Below are 20,425 nucleotides of genomic sequence, written 5' to 3' on the forward strand. Positions count from 1 at the left end.
TGCGTGCGTGCGTGCGTGCGTGCGTGCGTGCGTGCGTGCGTGCGTGCGTGCGTGTGTGTGTGTGTGTGACTGTCTGTGTTTGGCTAGGCGATGATCCATGTCTTTTTACCTGGAGAGCTTTGTCATGCAGGGCATGTTGGTGGTTTGGCTGCAGGCTGTGACCAAATTCTAGTATCAAAGTGTTCCACTTTTTCACTCTGTTTGCCATGCATCCATATCATCAAACATTACCTTGACCCAGATGCAGACTGAAAGGTATATTGCACAATTCAACAAGGACAGACCTTTGTCTTGTAACCTTAACATGAACTGAATGTAATGGTGTTTGGGTGGGCTAATAGCTTAAGTTAAAACTGGTATTGTGCAAAGGGTATTCCTGGAATGAAATGAGAAATGAATCATATCAAATGTTTCTGCATTTCTGCAAAAGAGATCGTAATGATTAAAGTAAATCTTAACACCATTTGAACAAGTTGTCAACACTGATGAAAAAATCACAACCTCTTATATACTGAAAACAAGCATTTTTATTTCAATTTTGTGTATAGTTTTGTGATATGACAGAAAACTGCAGATTTTGAATTTGTACTAGACATCATCAGTATTAAAATCAAGCAGCTACACACACAAAAAAGACTAATCAAACAAAGCAGATAGATAGATAGATAGATAGATAGATAGAACAAGTAATCCGCTGACTCACTAACGCACCACTACGTAATACTGCTCTCTGCTGCTCATCTTCAACGGGAAGAGAAAGAGAGAAGTGTTGAGCTCATCACAGTTAAGATTTGATCAGCCAATCGCAGCCTAGTAAACAGCCTCCCCTTAGTCACACTGAAGCCCTAAACGGCCAATGCATTGTGGGTCATTTCAATGAGGTCAGAAACGTGGGGAGGCGTGTTTAATTTCACAGATCTCTACATCATACACCATACTGTCGGGAAGACCGAGGCCCATGTATTGGTCCATCTTAATGCTTACAAGATCTGCGTCAGCGCGAAGTTGTTGTTATGCTGCGCTGATCCTCTCCCATGTCTTCTCTGCATGTTCGTTTATCCTATGTTACATACGAAGAACGGTCGACTGAAAGAGGTCAGGCGAAGTAGGCCTACTAACACCGTTATCGATCGGTGTCTAGATGGCTGTAACATTTATGGCAGGAGACGAGTCACCTGATTACAGTCAATTCTGGGTTAGTAGTGCGATATCTGCACCCATAAATTACTCTTCGCTGCGTTTTTTAGTGTCGTTTCGCTGAGTCGCGGCCACTGACTGTGGCTGACCTGCAAGTAAACAAGCATGAGTAACATTTCGAGGCAGCACCAGACTGCCGCAGCGATCCCTGTCTCCCCGGATTCTCCTGGGTCACCTTTCTCCATATCCGCAAACCTCCTACGTCTTTTCAGCCACATCAAATATGAGAATTTGGCAGCCGGACTAAGCGGGGGAGTTATCTCGACAATGGTGCTCCATCCCTTGGATCTGGTGAAAATACGCTTTGCAGGTAACGCGTTGTTTATTAGAATGACTTGCGCCGCACAACGGTGTGTTTATGCTGATAGCTGGTTGTTGCAGAGCGCCTCAGCCACTCGGTTTCTGGGTGACCTACATTTGATATTTGCACTGAGAGAAAATAGTCGCAGAGATATCCCACCAAGTAATGTCAGCGCACATACCCAAATGCCTTGTAGCCATAACAGATGTAATGAATTACCATTAGTATTTAGACTGCAGTTGTCGTGACTAAGCTTCTTGTTCCGCTTTCTGGTCCCTGTTCCCCTACCCCTACACTCCCCACCTCCTTTGTGCTGCCTCGTAGTGAGTGACGGGTTGCAGATGAGACCCCAGTATGATGGAATGGTGCACTGCATGAGAAGTATCTGGCAGCTGGAGGGGATTCGGGGTCTCTACCAAGGGGTGACCCCAAACATCTGGGGTGCAGGGGCATCCTGGGGCCTTTACTTCCTATTGTGAGTGTGTGCTTGAGAGCGTATGGATGGATTTGCTTTATTTGTTTATTTGCTTGTGTCATTTGTGTGTGTGCATGCCAGACAGGGTTGGACTTACATGCTCAAACAGCCCAAGACCATAAGTGTGCAAGGACTTAAAAGCCCAGGCTAGCTTCCTGTTTTTTTCTAGCTTCTATTCAGGAAGACACACCCATCTCACGGAGTTAAAAACAACAGGGAACAGGAACGTGAAACAGTTGCAACACGCCAGTACAAGCATCTGCAACATTATGCAGTACATGGCGTGCAGTAAAAGGCCTCACACAAGTTGATTCTAGTAAATAATGTGATCAATTAATTATTTAAACCATATTACTAATATTTGGCCAATATTATTGCCCATGTAGGCTCTACCTCTGACTTATTCAGAAAAGCAGTTGAATGTCGTATAAAGGCTATGCAATGCTTTTTTCACGGACTGTGTGCCTGTGTGTTTGTGTGTGTGTATGTGGGCGTGTGTATAAAGAAATGGATAAGATCATAATATTTGATATAATGCCAGATGTGTGTCTTTTCTATCTGCAGTTACAACGCCATCAAGGCATACACCCAGGAGGGCCGGAAGGCTGAACTAAGCGCTTTTGAGTACCTGGTGTCCGCAGCAGAAGCAGGTCAGTGTGTGTCAATGACCTAGCTTAGCAGCTCCACCCACCCCACCCCAACTCCAGTGTATGTGTGCGCGCGTGCGTGAGTCAGTGTGTGTGTTGGTACTGCGTGTGTGTGTGGCTGTGTAAGCTGATATCTGTGGCAAGATTTGGACGCAGTGGTTGGGTGTACTTGGAAATCTTGGCAGAGAAAGCATTTGATGATTCGGCAATAATTTGTCAGGTATTGGATCCTTTTGGGCCTTGAGGTTACTCAGGACTCTGGCTACAGCTGTTTATGAGGCACTTTTGGTGCAAGGAGAAGAGAACACATGCTGCAGCAGGGGTGTTGAGAGCCCTGGTCCCTTACTTCAGTTCCCTTATTAAAGTTCATTTTAATTTGAGTTGAAATTAAAGGGTTGGAAGGTGGCTTGGTTAACCCACTTACACAAAATATTAGAGAAGATCATTTTGTTCTATATTCCCCTTTCATCACCAAACAGCCGTGTGGAAGGGTCTGAAGAGGCTTTCGGGAGCTCTCCTACCTGCTGCCTGCTTTACGCCAGAGCAAGAGCTCCCGAAAGCCTCCAGAAGTCTCTGGAACATTCTTTTTTTGAGCACTAGCCTGGAGAAAGAGAGAGATAAGCCTAACCCCGGGTTGTGCTGTACATTAGCTGAGCACTTCTTGTTTTGGCTGAGTGTTGGTTTGAAGGTACCCTGCTGTTGGAACTCCCTCTGCCCTCCCTGTTCCCCTGCGTTTTCCAGGCATGCTGACGCTTTGCCTGACCAATCCAGTCTGGGTGACAAAGACCCGGCTGGTCCTGCAGTACAATGCAGATCCATCCCGGAAGCAGTACAAGGGAATGCTGGACGCCCTCGTGAAAATATATCGTCACGAGGGTATCCCAGGATTATACAGGGTACATTTTGGATCTAAACTAATCCTCTCTGAAACGCTTAACTATGTAGAGAATAGTACAGAGCATTTGACTAGATTTTTTGCATTTCAATCTCTGTATACCTCTATATTATTGATTTTTTTTTAGCGCTACTCCCCATGTGGCTTCATAGCAGACAGTATAGTAGATTATATTTCTGTGGTGTGCCACCAAAGGGCCTCATTGCATTTGACTAAGCAGAGCTAACCGCAGTAATGCATAAACAGAGCAGACACTTTGTTTCAGTGCTGTATTTGAAAACACGCACCCCCAAAAAGCACATGCAGCACTTGCTACACCTGTTTCAAAGCAATTCACCTAAATTCACCTAAACTCACCAGCTAACTGTAACAGTAAAAGTATGTGGTCTCATAATGCTATCCTAATGCTATCTTTTTTTCTTAAATACATTAAAATCATCTTAAATTAGCTCATAATCATGTAGTCAAAGTTCATTACCAATATGGGTCGCAAGTTTCTAATTCAAGTCCATTGTCACTGCAGGGGTTTTTGCCCGGTCTGGTGGGCACTTCCCATTCTGCACTGCAATTCATGACCTATGAGGGCCTGAAGAGAGACTACAACAAGTCAAGGAAGATGCCCTCGGACGCCTTGCTGGTAAGGTCACTCATGCAGCTCAGCAAATTCTTCACTCATACATTGAGAGAGAGAAAGAAAATTAGCTGTTCTTGAAAGGTCAACTGCTTGCAGTTTTCAGCTTGCCATGATTTTTTTTTGTGAACTAAGTTGATGAAGTTAAGATAAGGATTCCAGGTGGTGTACAGTATCACGCCAGGGTCACAAGAGCCCGCGAGAAAAGGATTAAGAAGAACCTTGTTTCAGCGACAGTAGATTCTTGTATTTATTCCTTAATTCAAGTCACGAGTGAAGAAAGTGAGAAAGTTCTGTTCACTGAAGGAAGTGAGTAATTTTTTTCTGCGTGGGTTCCCCCTCCCTCCCTTTCTCCCTCCCTCTCTCTCTCTCTCTCTCTCTCTCTCTCTCGCTCTCTCTCTAGTCTCCGCTTGAGTACATTGCCATGGCAGCCATCTCCAAAATATTTGCCGTAGCAGTAACTTACCCATATCAAGTGGTCCGAGCTCGCCTGCAAGACCAGCACAACAACTACAGTGGGCTTTCGGATGTGATGAGGAGGACATGGAGGTAGCAATAAGCACTGAACTCTCTGTGTTGATTCTAGGTTTTTCTAGGTCTCAGAAATGTTAACAATATGTTTCTTGCTGTGCTCAAAGATTTAGCCTAAAAAAATGTATTAGCTAGTCATATGAGATTGATATTTAGGGAGTCTGTTGCTTGTCATTTATGTGTGTCATATATGATGTTCCCTTTTGCAGTAATGAAGGTGTGGAGGGTTTCTACAAAGGAATGGTCCCCAACCTCGTCCGCGTCATTCCAGCCTGCTGCATCACCTTCCTGGTGTATGAGAACGTATCTCGCTTGCTGCTCGGAGAGTATCATTGAACCTCAAACATACACACACACGCACACATAGAGAGAGAGATACCGACACACACACACACACACACACACACACACACACAGAGAGAGAGATACGGACACACACACACACATACACACACAGAGATATGTACACATACACACACACACACACACAGATAAGTACACACACATAGACACACTCGCACCTCTGCACAGACACAGAAACACAAACACATGCCTCAGGAACACTGGACCAACAGGACGGAGCTGACAGTCCACAAGCAGGGCAGTAATGCCTGTATGTTTTCCAAGTGGCCCCCAAGAAGACTAAAATGCACAAAACCTCTGGGGGGGGGGGGGGGTGCAACATAATGTTTCACTGGAGGTTGAAGACAGCACACCACCTCAGTCTCTGATGAGAGACAACCTGAACTGTAGCTGTTGCTGGTTAGTGACTAGAGTAGAGTAGAGTAGCACCAAGTGGAAAACAAAATAGGTTCCATGTGTGTTAAAGCTCTTGTTATGAGTTGTTGTAGAAGGTTACACAATGCTGAGGAAAGAGGGATTGGGGGCGGCAACAGCCATATTATGCGGAAGTGTCATTTTTAACTGTCACAACTCTTGTGCAAACCCTGTTGTGAAAACAACCGTGATGATGTTTAGACACCTCTGTCGTTGTCATCGTTTGTCTTTTTTTTTTTTTTTAACCACGTGCTGACCTTTTTCACCGGGTGGAAAACTAAAGCCCGTGTCGGAGGGAGCGTCACTCCAGACTGTTGTGTTTGAAGCACTTGAGAGAGGGGGGTGGGGTGAACTCATTTACCCGATCATGCTTTACAGAGGAGATGACATCAGCAACTTTCCAGTGCTGAGTTTGCAGGGCTCAGACCGTCCAGCCTGGACGTCCCTTTAAGGAAAGACACACGGAGACTGGAGAGGAGAAAGAAAGTTGAAGAAAGAGGGAAAGAAATAAATAAAGACTGACTGAAAAAGAATGTATGTGTGTGAACCAAAGATTAAGAGTCAGGAGGAGAACAAGTGTGAACGTTATGTTTTGTGTGATTTGAAAAGAAAGTGACTCTCTAAAAAGTACATAGGAAACATTCATGGGAAAAGAGTGCATCATATTTCTTCATTGAGACTCAGTGTGAATATTATTGCTTATGACTTTTTTTCCAGTTATCAGCCTACAGTAAATCAGTGTGCTATTTGTCCTTCTCACCACTAGGGTGCAGTCTTGTCCTTGGATTGGAGATGTTAATGTGTATATAGACTTCGTGTGCACAAATTAAAAGCCACTACGGCTTCCTCCCTTGTCTGTCTAATTAAACAGAAGTTTGTGGTAAAATTCTTGCCAGGATATAAAAATATCCCTCTAGTACTACAGTTTTTTTTAACAATAAAGAAGTATTATATGAAATATGTCACAGATGTGAAGACCTTTAATGAAAATAATATTTTGTGTGGAGGGGATTTTTTGTTGTTTAAAATGAATGTTAACTTTAGAATGTGTTTTTATTTATATTGCATGAGAACACAATGCTCTCTCATACTTAACCTCTAAGCCTTACGAACAAACTCAAAGTTCTTGTAAAGGTAGGCTGATGTGGTCTATTTATTAGTCTAATTCAACAATACAAAGCATTTTAATCTACCTCTAAACCACTAGCCAGCAACTCTATACGTCTGATGTGTGCATAGGACCTGGTTTCCTAGAGAATTTTAGAATGTGGAAAAACAACGTCTTTTGTAGTGTTTATATTAGGGCTTGGTGATTAATATAATTTTATTTTCGATTACGATTATGAAACCAACACAATCGTGACAGAACAATGATTGTGCCGTATTCCGTGATGCTCTTTAATCCAGCGCATCCCTTTTCTTTACAGTGGTGTTTTCACTACTCCCCAAAAACCCAGACTCACACATAGCTCGAGCAAAGATGATCCAAAACGAGCCTTCAGTCAACAAAAAAGGTGAAACCAGTTCCGCTGTTTGGAAACACTTTGGTTTCAAGGAGACCCAATGAGCAGTACCACCACTGCTGAAATTTTACAGTTTATTATTTATGAACACATGTACTGTTATATTCGTTAGCAAGCTAAACATACTCAAGTCTAATGCTACAGGCGTAATATATGGGGCAAATAACTAAAGCCAGCCAGAAGTTAAGTCAGTGACTCGGCCTACTGTATAATAACAGTGGTGTAGTGTGAATTTTTTAACACATAGATTATTAATGTTGAGTCTAAACGGTTCTTATGCGCGTGTCAATGTCCATATTTGAAGAGAAACGATGCATATACAGGGAAGAGTTATCCACCCTTTTAGCGTTATCTGCTACACTGTTCAAGTACATGATTAACATTTCCTCAGTTATAGCAGTATAGTAGTTCAAAGGCTAGCCTAAAGGGTCAATCCCTTAGCTTGGACCTAGCATTAGCATCAGCATCTCATCTGATATGATCTGGCAAGAGAGTTTACCTAAGAGTCTGAGTGTCATGACTTGGAGAAGTCCCAAATGGTTGACTGGAGTGTTGAGCCGTTTCAGACCCATAAATAATGCAGATTAAAAAAAAAATATATGATTTTGTCAATATTAACATGGATTTGTTCTAAAAAAAAAAAGCTAAAAAAAAATGTTTATGGTGCACTTACACTTTCATCTGTGTAAGTCTACATAATTGTACGGTAGTTATCTTTTCATCTGAATATGAGAAAAAATTAACAAATGAACTAAATGTGTTTTTAAATAACTCTTGTCTTGTCTGTATGTATTGGTCAATTTATTATTTCTAATGAATAAAGAAGACAAAATAGGTTAATATATTATTATTATTATATATAAACCTAATAAGCATTGATAACACTACTAATAATAAAGTCAAAAATATTCTATTAAATAAAAGCACTGAGGGGCCCATTATAGCAGGCTCATGGATGTGCATACAACCGCACTGTTGCTGAAAAAAATCCTAGAGGAAATAATTAATGAGTAATAATTGTAAAAAGAATTGTGATCTCAATATTGACCAAAATGATAATGATTATGATTTTTGTCATAAGCTCGAGCATACGATTCGATGTTGCTTGTGCTGAACTCTCGTTGACTCTCATTACCAACATTCATTTAGGTGCTGTACCTTTAAGACTATGGCTATCTGCAGTGATGAATGTGTCTGAGAGGTATCTGTCCTTCCACATATATCTGTAAAGCTCATCAGCATGGCCTCTCGGACTCTCACTCACTCACTTTCCACGAAAAATTCCCTGCATTAGTCACAACTGTATACCAAGCCTGTCCCTCCTTCGGTATCTGAGGGTGTCTACTTTTTTGGGGGTGGGGGGTGAGCTAAGTTAATCATCTGCTTCATGTCTTAATCAAGGGTAAAAATGACACTTTTGTATGTTTGTGACAGACATGCTGTAAGGCTATTAAAGACAAACAAAATGTACTTGGGCAAAGTCATGGTTGTGTAAAAAAGGGCTTTACTTTCTAAAGCTGTACACATAAATACTATGCTAACATTTTGACAATGGTTACAGAGGAATGTTAAACATATGCAGGGATTTAGAGGTCACCGGGTCATCTTAACAAAATTAAGAGGTTTGAACAAACACAGGTCCTCCAGCAAGTTAGAAAAACACAATAACATTGTATTCATTTCACTTTTTTGTTACTTTAGACAACTTTAAAGACCTGATGTGTGCACTGTCAAGCATCGAAAGCCCAGTAAAAACCACGGATCACTCCTTAGCCCCTCTAGCGTAGACAACAATTTTTGAACAAATTCAAAACAAAGAAAAAAGAGGAAAAAGAAAAGAATGCAACCCTTTGTCTAAACCATGCAACATCACTGAGCACCATAAGAGTCACTGTATGGATAATAAAACAGACCCATCTCCTCCCTCGTGCATCAAGGGCCTGGAGGTGTTCCTGTACCTTCTCCCCAGCGTATAATACAGAACCATGTGTAACAGTTCTATTTGGACTGAGCAGTCACTGATACACAGATATGTATAGAGAGTCGGCACACTGGTGCCCCTTCTGGTGGCTCAGGGTTCCTTACAAAAAGTAAACTTCTAAATATCTAATTCTGACATGAGACTCGAGCACAGCAGGCCTGCAACCATGCTGAGACTGCCATCAGTGAAACACCTTCTCCCATGCACCGGGAGTGATAGTGTTCAAAATGGAGTGAATTAGTGTTTGAAAATGCATGTTCTGTTGCCAGGAGACTGGAGGTGACAACTGCCTCTTATGTGTCTGAATGTGAGGTGTGGTGAGACCTGCCGAGCACTGAATCATGCTATAATTTGGTTAGAGAGGTTCTTAATAGGAAAATTGCATGACTTTGGTCTGATTATAGAGGTACTTTAAGGCAGGTGGTGCAGATCCCCATCCTGATGTGAATTAAGTTTCCTTTCTACATTACAGTAGGAAGGCTTTGGAATACAGCTGAGAGAGTGTTTGGTGTTCAAGCTCTCTCCTCTCTCTGTCAGTAACTTCAAAGTCACAGACAGTAAGAGGGACTTGTGGAGGAACTCAGGATCATTTGGGAAGCTCCTCGATGATCACCCTGGAGACCGAGTTCCACCCAGTCGACGCGTCTCCCTTCGGATAGTCTGCGCAGGTGCCCACCCAGATTCCCACGTCCACCAAGCCGGCAGGGACCCCCTCACAAAGCCCTTCCACTGCAAGACAACACACAAACAAACAGATATAAACCACCACAAACAGAGTAAAAACAGTGAAGGAAACATTTGCTCTGCCTGTAGGTAACATATGTCAGTTTCTCCTCTCCTTCTGTCCTTTTTGTACTTTCCTATTACAATGGCGAAGCCTTGATGGGAGTTAATTGCGGAGTGAGAGGGCAACGACCTGCTGTGGTCTGAAACCATCTCAGGCTTTAAAAATACCTCTGGCTGGCGAGTAATTGCAGGATGTGGCACTCATAACCCCCATGGTGAGGCATAAGTGAGGTCACAGAAAATGACCTTTGGCAAAAGTGGTGGCAGGTTACGAGCCGCAAATGAGTCTATTTCTGGACACTCTCACTGCAGCCACAGGCTCATTCTGTTATGCGTGGTGACATTTTTATGATGTTCTATATATTGTGTCTTGTGTATTTTACCATGGTTCCTTTGTGTGAGGGTAGACTGCGTGTAACAGGACATATCATTTGTTCTTTTCTTGTCGTTTTTCTATGTTTTGCTGCATTTCCATATGGGTTGGGGATTCAGAAAGACAGGCTATCCACAGTGCCTGAGGATATTATGTGTGTGCACATGACTAGTCCAAATGGTCTCCCATTCATAATGTTATGAAACATTTTTTGTGCAATTGTTTCAAGAACAAAGAAGTTACAGTGTTTTAGACCAGCTTCACTTTATACATGTGATCAGCCGTATATTTATGTAATGATAAGAACAAGTAAGCCAAATGAAGAATGTGCCATGGCAATATTGTAGGTCTGTTTTACCTGAGACTTAATCTTGGGGGCTTAGCAATTTCATCCTTACCATGGACTAAGAAGTGTGAATTCAATGCCAGCAGGAGCATTACCTATGCAGAATTTTTGCACAGTTGAGGAGTGTGTGTGTGTGTGTTTATGCATTTGTATGCAAATGTGTGCTGCAAAACAATCTCTCTGGAGGATATCCTTTTTTATGCAAATGGTTTCCGTAAATTGGCTGCGTCTCTTGTTAGCGATACCTGCTGATGTCCGGTGTATGTTGATGGTAGAGTTGAGCTCAGGGCTTCCTTGGTCCAGGTAGATGATGGACTCTATGGGCAGCGGCCCGGCGCATTCGGCCCCGTTGAAGGTGAAGTACCAGCGCTGGCAGCAGGCCGACTTGCACTTGAGCCGCAGCGAGCCGCTGAATAGCACTCGCAGGGCGCTGTCCGAGCGCAGCTTTGTGAAGGTGCAGTCCTGCAAGGGTACCGAGCATCTGTATGACCAACAGAGAACTCATCCCGCAGTTCATAGATTTACTCACGGCATCCAACAGCTCATAGATTTTAGATTTAGTCACAGCATCCCACAGCTCATAGATTTTAGATGTACTCACGGCATCCAACAGCTCATAGATTTTAGATTTACTCACGGCATCCCACAGCTCGTAGATTTACTCACCGCATCCCACAGCTCATAGATTTACTCATGTCATCCCACAGATTTACTTAACTCACTGGAGTTCTAATTCAAGCACTTCTAATGACACAATTTGGTGACGTGCTTAAATAAAAAAAATATTCATCCAAGTTTATAACTTCTTTTATGTCTGTTTTTATCATTTTTCACACTATTTGGAGCAAGTATTAGAATTTCAAATAGTTTACTTTCTTTCTTACGCTTCCTCTAAATAATCGGATGCAAGAGGAGAATGCCGACACATTTTCCCACTCATACTCGCACACCAACTGTGCATTTGTCATTACATTTCAAGTGGGCTTTTTTGCTACAATGGTTCATTCATATGTCTGATATGTAATAAAATTCCATTATAGCAATAAAAACACAGCTGTGAATGCTATTGGACTCACAGTGGTAGAAACAGCCTTTAAGTGTACAGACTTTTAGTCATATCCTGCTCTTGGAGACTGAGCCATTATTTCCAGCCATTATGCTTTATGAGCAAAACTGTTTTCATTTCCTTAATGCTTCTGTAGATGTCTGGATGTTCATTTGATAAACACATACAATATGTATAGACCTGTGGCCCAGGACAGGACAGGCTCAGCCACCATTTGTCCTTTGCTGGGTGTTTTGTAGCCTACTCACAGCAATCTTCCCCAGGTCAATGCCGTAGTTGAGCGAGTTCCAGGCACACTGCTTGTAGTTGGGCTTCCAGGGCTCCTCGTACCTCTCGCTCACACACTCGCCCTTCTCTCCTTTCAAGCCGTCTCGTCCAGGGATACCTGGGGTGCCAGGGATGCCATTCACCCCCGGATTACCATCCCTGCCCAGGGTACCAGGAGGGCCTTGGAGACACGTACCATACTAAAATAGAAATAAAAGCAACACATTGAGTCCTTCACAGGATAAGATACATTACGATATTTTGCTGATCTCAGTTACATGTAAGCATACACTAAAATGTAATTGAATATATAAAAACTGGATTGTGTTTGCTTATTTAGTGCCAAGGGTACTTTGAATGTTTTGATGATACATTGCTCAAAACATGTTTGCTTGTTTGCTTTTGCAGTTCAGTGGTTGATTGATAAATAGCTATGTAGCCCAGTTATGTAGGACATTTGGAGGGTACCGGTATGTTCTGTTTCAGAATTTGCATATTTCCCAAGCGTAAAGGAGCTTATACGAGCAGAGTTTGGAGCTCTGTGTGAACTTCACACGACCCATATCATTTTGTTTTTGTCTTTGTCAGCCTACGTAAACCGTTTTTTGTTCTCTTCCTGTTTTTGAGCATCACTCATCTTAAAAAGCAGTGTCAGGACTCTCCAAGAACACTCCTGATTCAGCCCTGTGGTTTAAGGAGCATAGTGACAATGCAAGTGTGTCACTGTTGTGATCCCTGAAATGCAGCAAGGCAGATCTCTGATTCACACACTGCCTGACCAGTTGGTAAAATCCCCTGACCACATCCCAGCATTGCAGACAGTGACACAATAGTTTTGGAGCTTGTGTGAACATTAACAGCTGTGGGTCACAGAGGCGATGCCAGGAGATTTTGATGGCCCTGTACAAGAGCAGAGGTTTGTTTTAATCTAATTTGTACAAGCGGAGGCTCTAATCAACCCAGCCCTGGAAATAACTGAATAAAGAGTTTAGACAATAAGAAAATAGCTCAATTCAAGTCATGGCTCCTATTAAGGCTGTTGGCATTATAGAACGACTGAATTGAAAACATTTTCAGAATAATTAAAAGGCAAACCCATTCATAGTTGAAAGTTTGGGGAAACCAGTCAGTGAGGGAGGAGAGACTCCTGGACAAAGCACAAACCTTAATGTCTAGGTGATACAAGAGAGATGGAAAAAAGCTTATATAATACTGTAATCCCAGGCAGAATTTCAAAGGACATGCTAAATTCAGCCACCACACCACTTTCAAAACTCTCAACCGGTTGCCAAGACCAGTTCTCTCACATAGTGCCTGTTTCAGACATGGAGCCAGACGATGATGTCATACCGTACAGTGTCTGTGAGGAAAAGCTATTGGGGAAAAGGGAAAAGGAGAAAATCTTGCTGAAAATCTTCAGTTGGTAAAGGTGTAACTGTAAAATGTAATTTAACTGTTAAATGCTCATATTAAAATCTACAAAACTTATTTTCTACAAACATATATCCCCAGTGTGTGCTCTGAGAATAATAATTCAAGAATAATGTGCAGTTCCAGTTCCAAGTATGAAGCAAGCTATTGAACCATTTTAGTTTTTTTTAATACTTTTATACTTGTCAGAAAGTTAAAAGGCTGAAATATTTTGATATTTCACAGTGCAACAACGAGTGTTGATTTCCACAGAGTGAACACAATCACACAGCTGTCTTAACCACTCAAACCTTGCTGCGGTCCGCTTGGTGCAAACCTCATGAAACTTTCAACACCGCCTTCCCAACATTGTGCTTTCTCATTTCACACATTTTTGTGGCTTTGTGTGCTCCCCAGCAGTCTGTAGATATGGCTTTGTGGAGAGACATTAAACCTCCAACGGCTTTGAGCAATCTTCTCCTCTAAAGGGAGGTGGTGGTGGGTTTGCTTCAAAACATGCACTGTTGTCTCAGCCCACATCCCCACCAGCCCCAAATCTTACCACATGCTTGTTTGAGTAAAAAATTAAATAAAACAAATAACCCATGAGCCAAGTAATTATTGTATTATGGACGTGCGATACAGTCCTGTTAAAAAAAGCCCTTCTGCCTGTCTCAGAGTTTATTTGTGCCTACTGCAGGGGGTTGAGTAGCAAACCAATGCAGGCTTCAAATATAACTGATGTCATTATGTCTTGCACATAATGGTTATGGCGGGTGTGGGCTCACACAAAACAGAGGTTGCGCATCTCTCAGCAGCACCTCATGACAGTCTACGTCTAGACGTCGAGCCGGTAGCGTGAGCTAAGGAGGAAGTGCCCATCTGCCTAAGCTGTCAAGAGCAGAAGACCTCTGAAGTCATGAAAGAACCCCCTGTTCCTCCACCATGATGTACAGCTGTATTTCTTTCCCCTTCGTTCTTCTTTCTTTTTTTTCGCTTCAGGAAGCCCCTTTTGGACACAGCACCCTGTGTTTAGAGGCACTTCAAAAGCCTTAGCACTCTCAATGGGTTCATAGACGGACGGGAAAAAAATCATAACCAAAAACTCACTCCACACATGTTTGGGTTCATCTCACAGATGCTAGGTGATATGAACACATGGACTCGATTCTGTTCATGAAGTGATCTTGGAATCTCTATTTCCACGCATGGCCTCCCATGCAATCAGTGCAGGGCCAACGGAAGTCTAGCAGACGGACACAGTTGAAGAAATTCCAGCAGAGTCTTCGCAGAAATACAATTCAAACATTTCCACAATATCAGATCTTTAGAGGCATGATGTAGAGCATTTTTTTTACCCTACTGAGAGAAGAGAATTGGTGGGTGAGCATTTTACAAGAATTAAATTGCCATTAATTAAAATTTCACCCAAATCACTTCAACAGCTTACATTCTATATTCTTCACCAGTTCGACGTTGCGAATCGAATTTGAATGACTGACATGCTGGGCCCGTTCCAGTCATTATTTGAACAAATAGTGGCATGGTCTGTGAGGTTTTAAGGCTTGTCAGTTTTTCAGTTGGATTATGGAGGGGTCGATGGAGGATAGGAGGATCGAACCGTTACTGACTACTCCTCATTACGTAAATTGCATACTCAGTCAGAAAGCAATTACTGGTTCCCCGTCATCTTAAGTCTGGCACGCAGACTACAAGACATGCAATCTGCGACCGACCGTCCGGCCCTCAGTGCTGTCTATGACCGAGTCTATAACCAGATGTAAATGACTTGCCAACTTACAATCAATAACTGCCGACAAATTGGCAACAATCATACATGCCATGGCTAATTTGAAATAGTTAAAAAAGTAGCCTGTTACTGGATTCAGTATGGGCTAAGGATAGGACTTCAATGATGGAACCCGTAAAAAGCTGATTTTTGAATTCTGTTATTTGTTTAACTGATCACTACATTCAGTACCACTTACCTTATCCACGAACTCTGTCTCCTTTTGTCGCTTAACTTTCTGTGCTCGGCAGTGATAAATAATGAACAAAACCCAGAACACCACTTGAACGGACCCCATATTCGTCGAAAAGTACGGTCCGTGGTGTGTGCGCCTCCTTGGAGTTTGCCAGAGTGGAATCAGGATGTGCGCTCTGAAGGTAGTTTCTTACTGGTTCTAGCCGCTCCTTTGATTGTGAGTCCACAGAAATCCCCAGGGAATTCCGGATTCTGTAGTCCCCCACTCGTGCTAGGCTTATTTCCTCTAACCGTTGGCTTTGATACACGGCTTGCATATTTGATTAGTCAAAGGCTGCTTTTAACTTTATGTTTATAATATTGTGATTTTATACTAATAACCTGCACACGTGGTATGGACTACTAGGCAGCAAAAGTGCAACCAGATGGCATAAGAGAGGGAGCATTAGCATGAAGACAGAATTCATGTAAAACCTATGGTGGCCAGTAGTAGAAAATGTGGTGTGGTGGTTTGAACAGATCTTAATATGACAGTTATGACAGTCTGCAACTTTGTGATGCGTTTTGTAGATTGTGGATAGCCCCACACAAATTGTTACACATAACTGAAATAGCAGTAGGCTTCAGCAAACTTTTTTGATCAGTTTTACCCCAGACTCTGCATATTCTACATGACACAGCAATCTAATATAAAGATGCAGAGCTTTCAAAGGTTTACATAAGCTGACTGACACTTCATTAAGGGTTGGCCACCAGTGGAACAGAAAACCCATTCACTCGGCGTGTGTATTTTCATTTCCTGGCCTGACCTCAAAGGGCAAAATGTAAGCCAACCAGCGAGCAATGTGGGGGAGAAGAATAAACGTTCTGAAGTTCTCACCCGGAGGCCGAGCATTTCCTCGTCAACATCGTCATTTCCTTCATTCGTTCCAATATAAATGTGAACAGCAACTACAAAAAACAACATCCACCTACTACATTTTCACAGAACTTTACTGTTATACAGCAATAAATATGTCACCCTGGTCTGCTATTTATTTATCCAAAATCCAAATCAGAAAAACCAAGGGTTATGTTGGGGTAAATGTTGTTCTTTGGCTGATTGGTTTTCATGTCTAGGTAAATCTGGCCCTTTGACCGCAGAGTAGCTTTAGTCTAAGCATGCAGACGTCCCGGGCCCCACTTCATCCAAATGAAAACAGCGAGGAGATGCAAGTGGGCTCAGTCTAATGGGGTACTCTGTAATACAATGAGGCTGCCCTGTGTTACACCGTCATTGAGGAAGGCAGACTCCATTAGGCAATGGATCAGATAAACAGGAATGTAGAACTGGAGAGACAGGTAGGCTTGGTAGAGAGATGGCCGAAGGAGCGTAGACAAAAATAAATGATTTAAAAGCAGAAAAAAATAGGCGACATAAACCAATATTAGAGATCTGCGGCTACTGATATAAGCAAATACATATATGCAAAGAGCGATTTTAATGTTTACTACCCAAAATGGACTTGTAAAAATGGAAAAATTAGCAGACAGTAATAAGGCACATTCAAACGCTGGAGTGCATTGCATTCAGTTAAGATTATTTTTTTCTTCCACAGTTCTTGACAAGTTTACAAACATTTGCAGACCTAAAGGGTCAAGCAGTGATCAACAGACAGCACAACTGTAGAACATTTCAAGGTCCACCAGACTATGCATCAGTGGGACTGGTTCACAATCCCCATAAAGTAAACTTGTGAACCGCAGGAAAATACTTTCGCCTGCAGGGGGCGGAATTATTCTATTTCACCCTTGTAGTAACTGCAAAATGTACACCTACATGATTGTTAAGCCTAAGGCTGTTTCACATCGACTCAGGGAAGATCACTGTCAATAAAAGAAATGGGTCTTGGCACAGTTTCTTGCAGTCCAGTGATGGCGAGGCTGTCAATAGTCAAAGGCAAACAGACTCTTGACTAGTCTCATGCAGGGCAGCTCATCAGTTAACCCAAGCAGCGGACATGGAATCACTTGAGACATTGGGTCATTTTGTCATCTCAGTGTTAGCCTATACTTCAAGGCAAGACAATACAGGGTTTTATAATTGGTGAGAACTGTGTTGTTTTAGCAGAACATCAATTAAAAAAGAAATGCTGATCTGAAATTGTATGCCTCTAGGCAGGGACGCTCCAAGCACTAAATATTTCTATTGTATTACATATATTTGCTTCTGGTGGAGCTTCTAAGTAAGTTCTTCACAAACTGTTATTTTCTTTTGTTTATAACAACACACACAAACACCCACACTCAGCCTAGACAAAACAGCAGGCATCTCTCTATTTAATATTTCCTAATCCTAAAAGGAACACCTGTTGAGTTCCTGGGAGCAATTATGTGTTGGAATGGAGGTTTGAATTGCAATAGAATTATTTCTTTAAACAGTGGCATGCCATTGTGTGAATGGTTAGTGTAAAAAGGCTTTATAACTGTAATGAAGTTTACATTCATTTGCCAGAGTAAATTAATTATGTGAGAAGAAAAAAAATAACCGGTGAGAAAAAAACTGTAGGTTTTTTGTAGCACTCGATACAAAATTATGTTTGTCAAAGGGCCTTGGTTTTGTACAATACTAAAGTAAATAATTTCGATCTGTGGCCTGTATTTTTATTTTTTTTGGACTTGTGGTGAGAATCAAACTGATCAAATGAAAACAACTACTGAGCAATTGCAAAAAAACACCAGAAAGCACCCAGACCTAGATCATCGCTCTACCTGTCTCAATATCTGTCCCAGAGGCCCTGGTTTAGATCTGGATCCCACTTGATTCATGCTCCCAGAGGACAGAGTGATGGTGATGGGAGTCTGCTAGAGACTCGGGCTTCAGCCGTTTGAACTTTCGTGTGAGCAAGATGATGCAGTTCCTGCTCCATGCTTGCAGTTCAGCTGCTCCTAACATCCTTTAGGCCGTGTCCAATTACCAGCAGAGGGGCTGCGGCAGTGCTTGCGCCTGCTCGGCGCTCACCACACATCAGATGCGCCGCTGCCTCCCCTGCAGGGCCGGGAGGAGCCGTCACCACTGTGGACTGCAGTAACACAGTTAATTAGAACTGCCACTGCAGAACGCAACGAGAGAGAGAGAGAAAAGAGATAGAGAAAGAGAGAGAATACTGTGTGGCTAACATTTTTTTATGTGGCCAAAAGTATAAGCTTTAGAGGATAGAGGATTGTGAACCTTTCCATGAGGTCTTAATAAAGACGTGTTCATTCAAATGAAATATAATGTATGATTTTATTGTGAGCATTTGAGTCAGCGAGCCCCAAGAACCGGTGTGTGTGTGTGTTGCCATAGGAATTGCCATGGAAGTAGCATAACATTAGGGTTGTCAGTCTTCTTGAGCGCTCTTGATAATTGTACAAACATGACATCTAATGGGGTCTTTCAATGTACCAGATGTGACAAAGATGGCCTGGAGGAGAGAACAAAATAAAAAAATATCCATACAAATCCACCCATACACAAAAACATGGCACAATCATTAATTCCAAGTAGCCTTTCACTCATGCTAAGAATTCCCACTTGGACACACAGAGGGTCATCAGCGCTAATGCTCAGGCCTGGAACATCAGGGCTCTGTGTGTGTGTTTATGTGAAAAATATATGTGCGTTTGCGCACATGTATATGTGTATAGCATATGTGTGTGTGTGTCTGTGCTTTAAGTGTATGTCCTATATGTGTTTATAGAATATTTTGCGTCTGTTTGCGAGTGGATATGTGAGAAATGTGTCTGTGTGTGTGTGTGTGTGTGTGTCTGTCTGTGTGTGTGTGTGACTCTTCTTCCATAATCCCATAGATGAACAGATGCTCTGATATGTGCCCTGTTTCCTATCTGGCCCAGCAGTACCCCTGAAGGCCGGCGGGTTGATACTCCTACAGGCAGTATAGGCGGTCGCCTAGGGCGCCACTCAGAGGGGGGCGCAAAAAACTGCGCCCAGCAAAAAAAAAAAAAAAAAACAGGAGTTGTGTTTTTTTTTTTGCTGGACAGAGTTTTTTTTGCGCCCCCTTCTATATCTCCAACCAATATTTTGCCATAAAAAAAAAATCTAACATTAGGGTAAAATGAGCCAAAAATCGAAAACGGAAGGGGTACGTACGTCCTTAGTGTTGTCAGAACACGATAGCACAGTGAGGCGTTTGGTAAGAGTGTGTGTGTTTGTTCAAGAAACTTTGAAGAACAAAATAATGAAGAGGCAAAAGCCATCCGGGGCGCAATTTAGGAAGAAAAGAAAGGAAGAAGAACAGAAACGTGCCAAGGAGAAAGGTAAATCCTTAAATCCTATTCTAGCCTAGAATGAATTCCAGATAAGAAAACGTTCACGAATGCGTGAATTGCCCGCGGCACTTTAGTGGAGTTAAGAAGAAAAGATGTACCTTATCATTCAAAGTTTTCCTACTCCCTGTCACAGAGTTCTTTAAGGATTTTACAGACGCGGGTATATCAAAAATGATATGTCCATTTATTCTACATTATACAAAAAAAGACATGATTAAAATAGGGGCGCACATATAAAGCCAATAGCCAGTGCAACAACACTACACATATCTTACTCGTTGCATAGCACACCCATTAAGGAAGCCAAACACGGCAACTTGTCAATAAGTGAGGAATACTGGTAAAAATCCAAGTGTTGTATTGTCAACTTTAGCGAATGGTTTGTATGTAATCTTGCTAGTTAGCTAACGCTAGCTAGCCAGTGACTTGTGACGTTCCTTGTTATTGCCATTCAGTCGAAACATCAGTTCAAGTTCAGCTGTACCGCAATGTGCGTCATTTTGCGTCATAAAAATTTGAGTAATCAAATTTGGACAGCATTAGTTTTGGTGGAGCGAGCTAGCCAGTTTAATTAGACATGATTCAACTAATCAAGAGCTATGCATCTTTGAATACAAAAATATCAGGCTGTCCAAAGTGAAGCTCGCCTAGAGCGCCAAATGTGCTAGGGCCGCCCCTGCTCTGAGCTATTTAAGCATTACACAAACACAATAAAGAAAGCCATTATGATGTCCACAACAGGGCACATTACACAACACATTATCAGTGGTTGAGGAGACCTTTTATGTTTGATGGCTCTCTGTTCAAGATGTTGGATGCTCGTTCTATAATGCACAGCCAGTGTGCTGTTTTAGAATCAGGATCTTAAAACTGGCCTTGTATTTTCAGCTGTACAGTTTCTAACCTTCACAACAGTGTTCTAGG

The 20,425-nt window shown here is 42.2% G+C and overlaps 2 protein-coding genes across 2 annotated transcripts; one reads left to right on the plus strand and one right to left on the minus strand.

Annotated features, from left to right (window-relative positions):
* The first annotated feature begins 949 nt into the window (after positions 1 to 949).
* On the plus strand, positions 950 to 6,412 carry slc25a32a (solute carrier family 25 member 32a). Its single transcript, XM_012818241.3, has 7 exons — positions 950 to 1,507; positions 1,823 to 1,973; positions 2,538 to 2,623; positions 3,362 to 3,516; positions 4,039 to 4,152; positions 4,550 to 4,695; positions 4,887 to 6,412. The coding sequence occupies exons 1-7, from the start codon at positions 1,303 to 1,305 to the stop codon at positions 5,011 to 5,013; spliced, it is 984 nt and encodes a 327-aa protein (XP_012673695.1). The 5' UTR covers positions 950 to 1,302; the 3' UTR covers positions 5,014 to 6,412.
* Positions 6,413 to 8,461: 2,049 nt separating this feature from the next.
* Positions 8,462 to 15,339, minus strand: cthrc1a (collagen triple helix repeat containing 1a). The gene is made up of 4 exons (XM_012818263.2): positions 15,195 to 15,339; positions 11,778 to 11,996; positions 10,709 to 10,925; positions 8,462 to 9,687 (listed from the first exon to the last, which is right to left on the minus strand). Exons 1-4 carry the CDS (start codon positions 15,291 to 15,293, stop codon positions 9,545 to 9,547), a joined length of 678 nt encoding a protein of 225 aa, XP_012673717.1. The 5' UTR covers positions 15,294 to 15,339; the 3' UTR covers positions 8,462 to 9,544.
* Positions 15,340 to 20,425: the final 5,086 nt, after the last annotated feature.

The sequence above is a fragment of the Clupea harengus genome, chromosome 19, assembly GCF_900700415.2.
Source record: "Clupea harengus chromosome 19, Ch_v2.0.2, whole genome shotgun sequence".
Taxonomy (NCBI): domain Eukaryota; kingdom Metazoa; phylum Chordata; class Actinopteri; order Clupeiformes; family Clupeidae; genus Clupea; species Clupea harengus.

What these genes read in the sequence shown, in the direction of transcription:
- cthrc1a (XM_012818263.2), bottom strand. Translation starts at nt 15,293, where the DNA reads ATGGGGTCCGTTCAAGTGGTGTTCTGGGTTTTGTTCATTATTTATCAC. An exon ending in AGACAGAGTTCGTGGATAAG is followed by an intron (nt 11,997 to 15,194) that starts GTAAGTGGTACT and finishes TTTCTATTTTAG; the next exon opens with TATGGTACGTGTCTCCAAGG. An exon ending in TTGACCTGGGGAAGATTGCT is followed by an intron (nt 10,926 to 11,777) that starts GTGAGTAGGCTA and finishes GTACCCTTGCAG; the next exon opens with GACTGCACCTTCACAAAGCT.
- slc25a32a (XM_012818241.3), top strand. Translation starts at nt 1,303, where the DNA reads ATGAGTAACATTTCGAGGCAGCACCAGACTGCCGCAGCGATCCCTGTC. An exon ending in TGCCCTCGGACGCCTTGCTG is followed by an intron (nt 4,153 to 4,549) that starts GTAAGGTCACTC and finishes CTCTCTCTCTAG; the next exon opens with TCTCCGCTTGAGTACATTGC. An exon ending in GTGATGAGGAGGACATGGAG is followed by an intron (nt 4,696 to 4,886) that starts GTAGCAATAAGC and finishes TCCCTTTTGCAG; the next exon opens with TAATGAAGGTGTGGAGGGTT.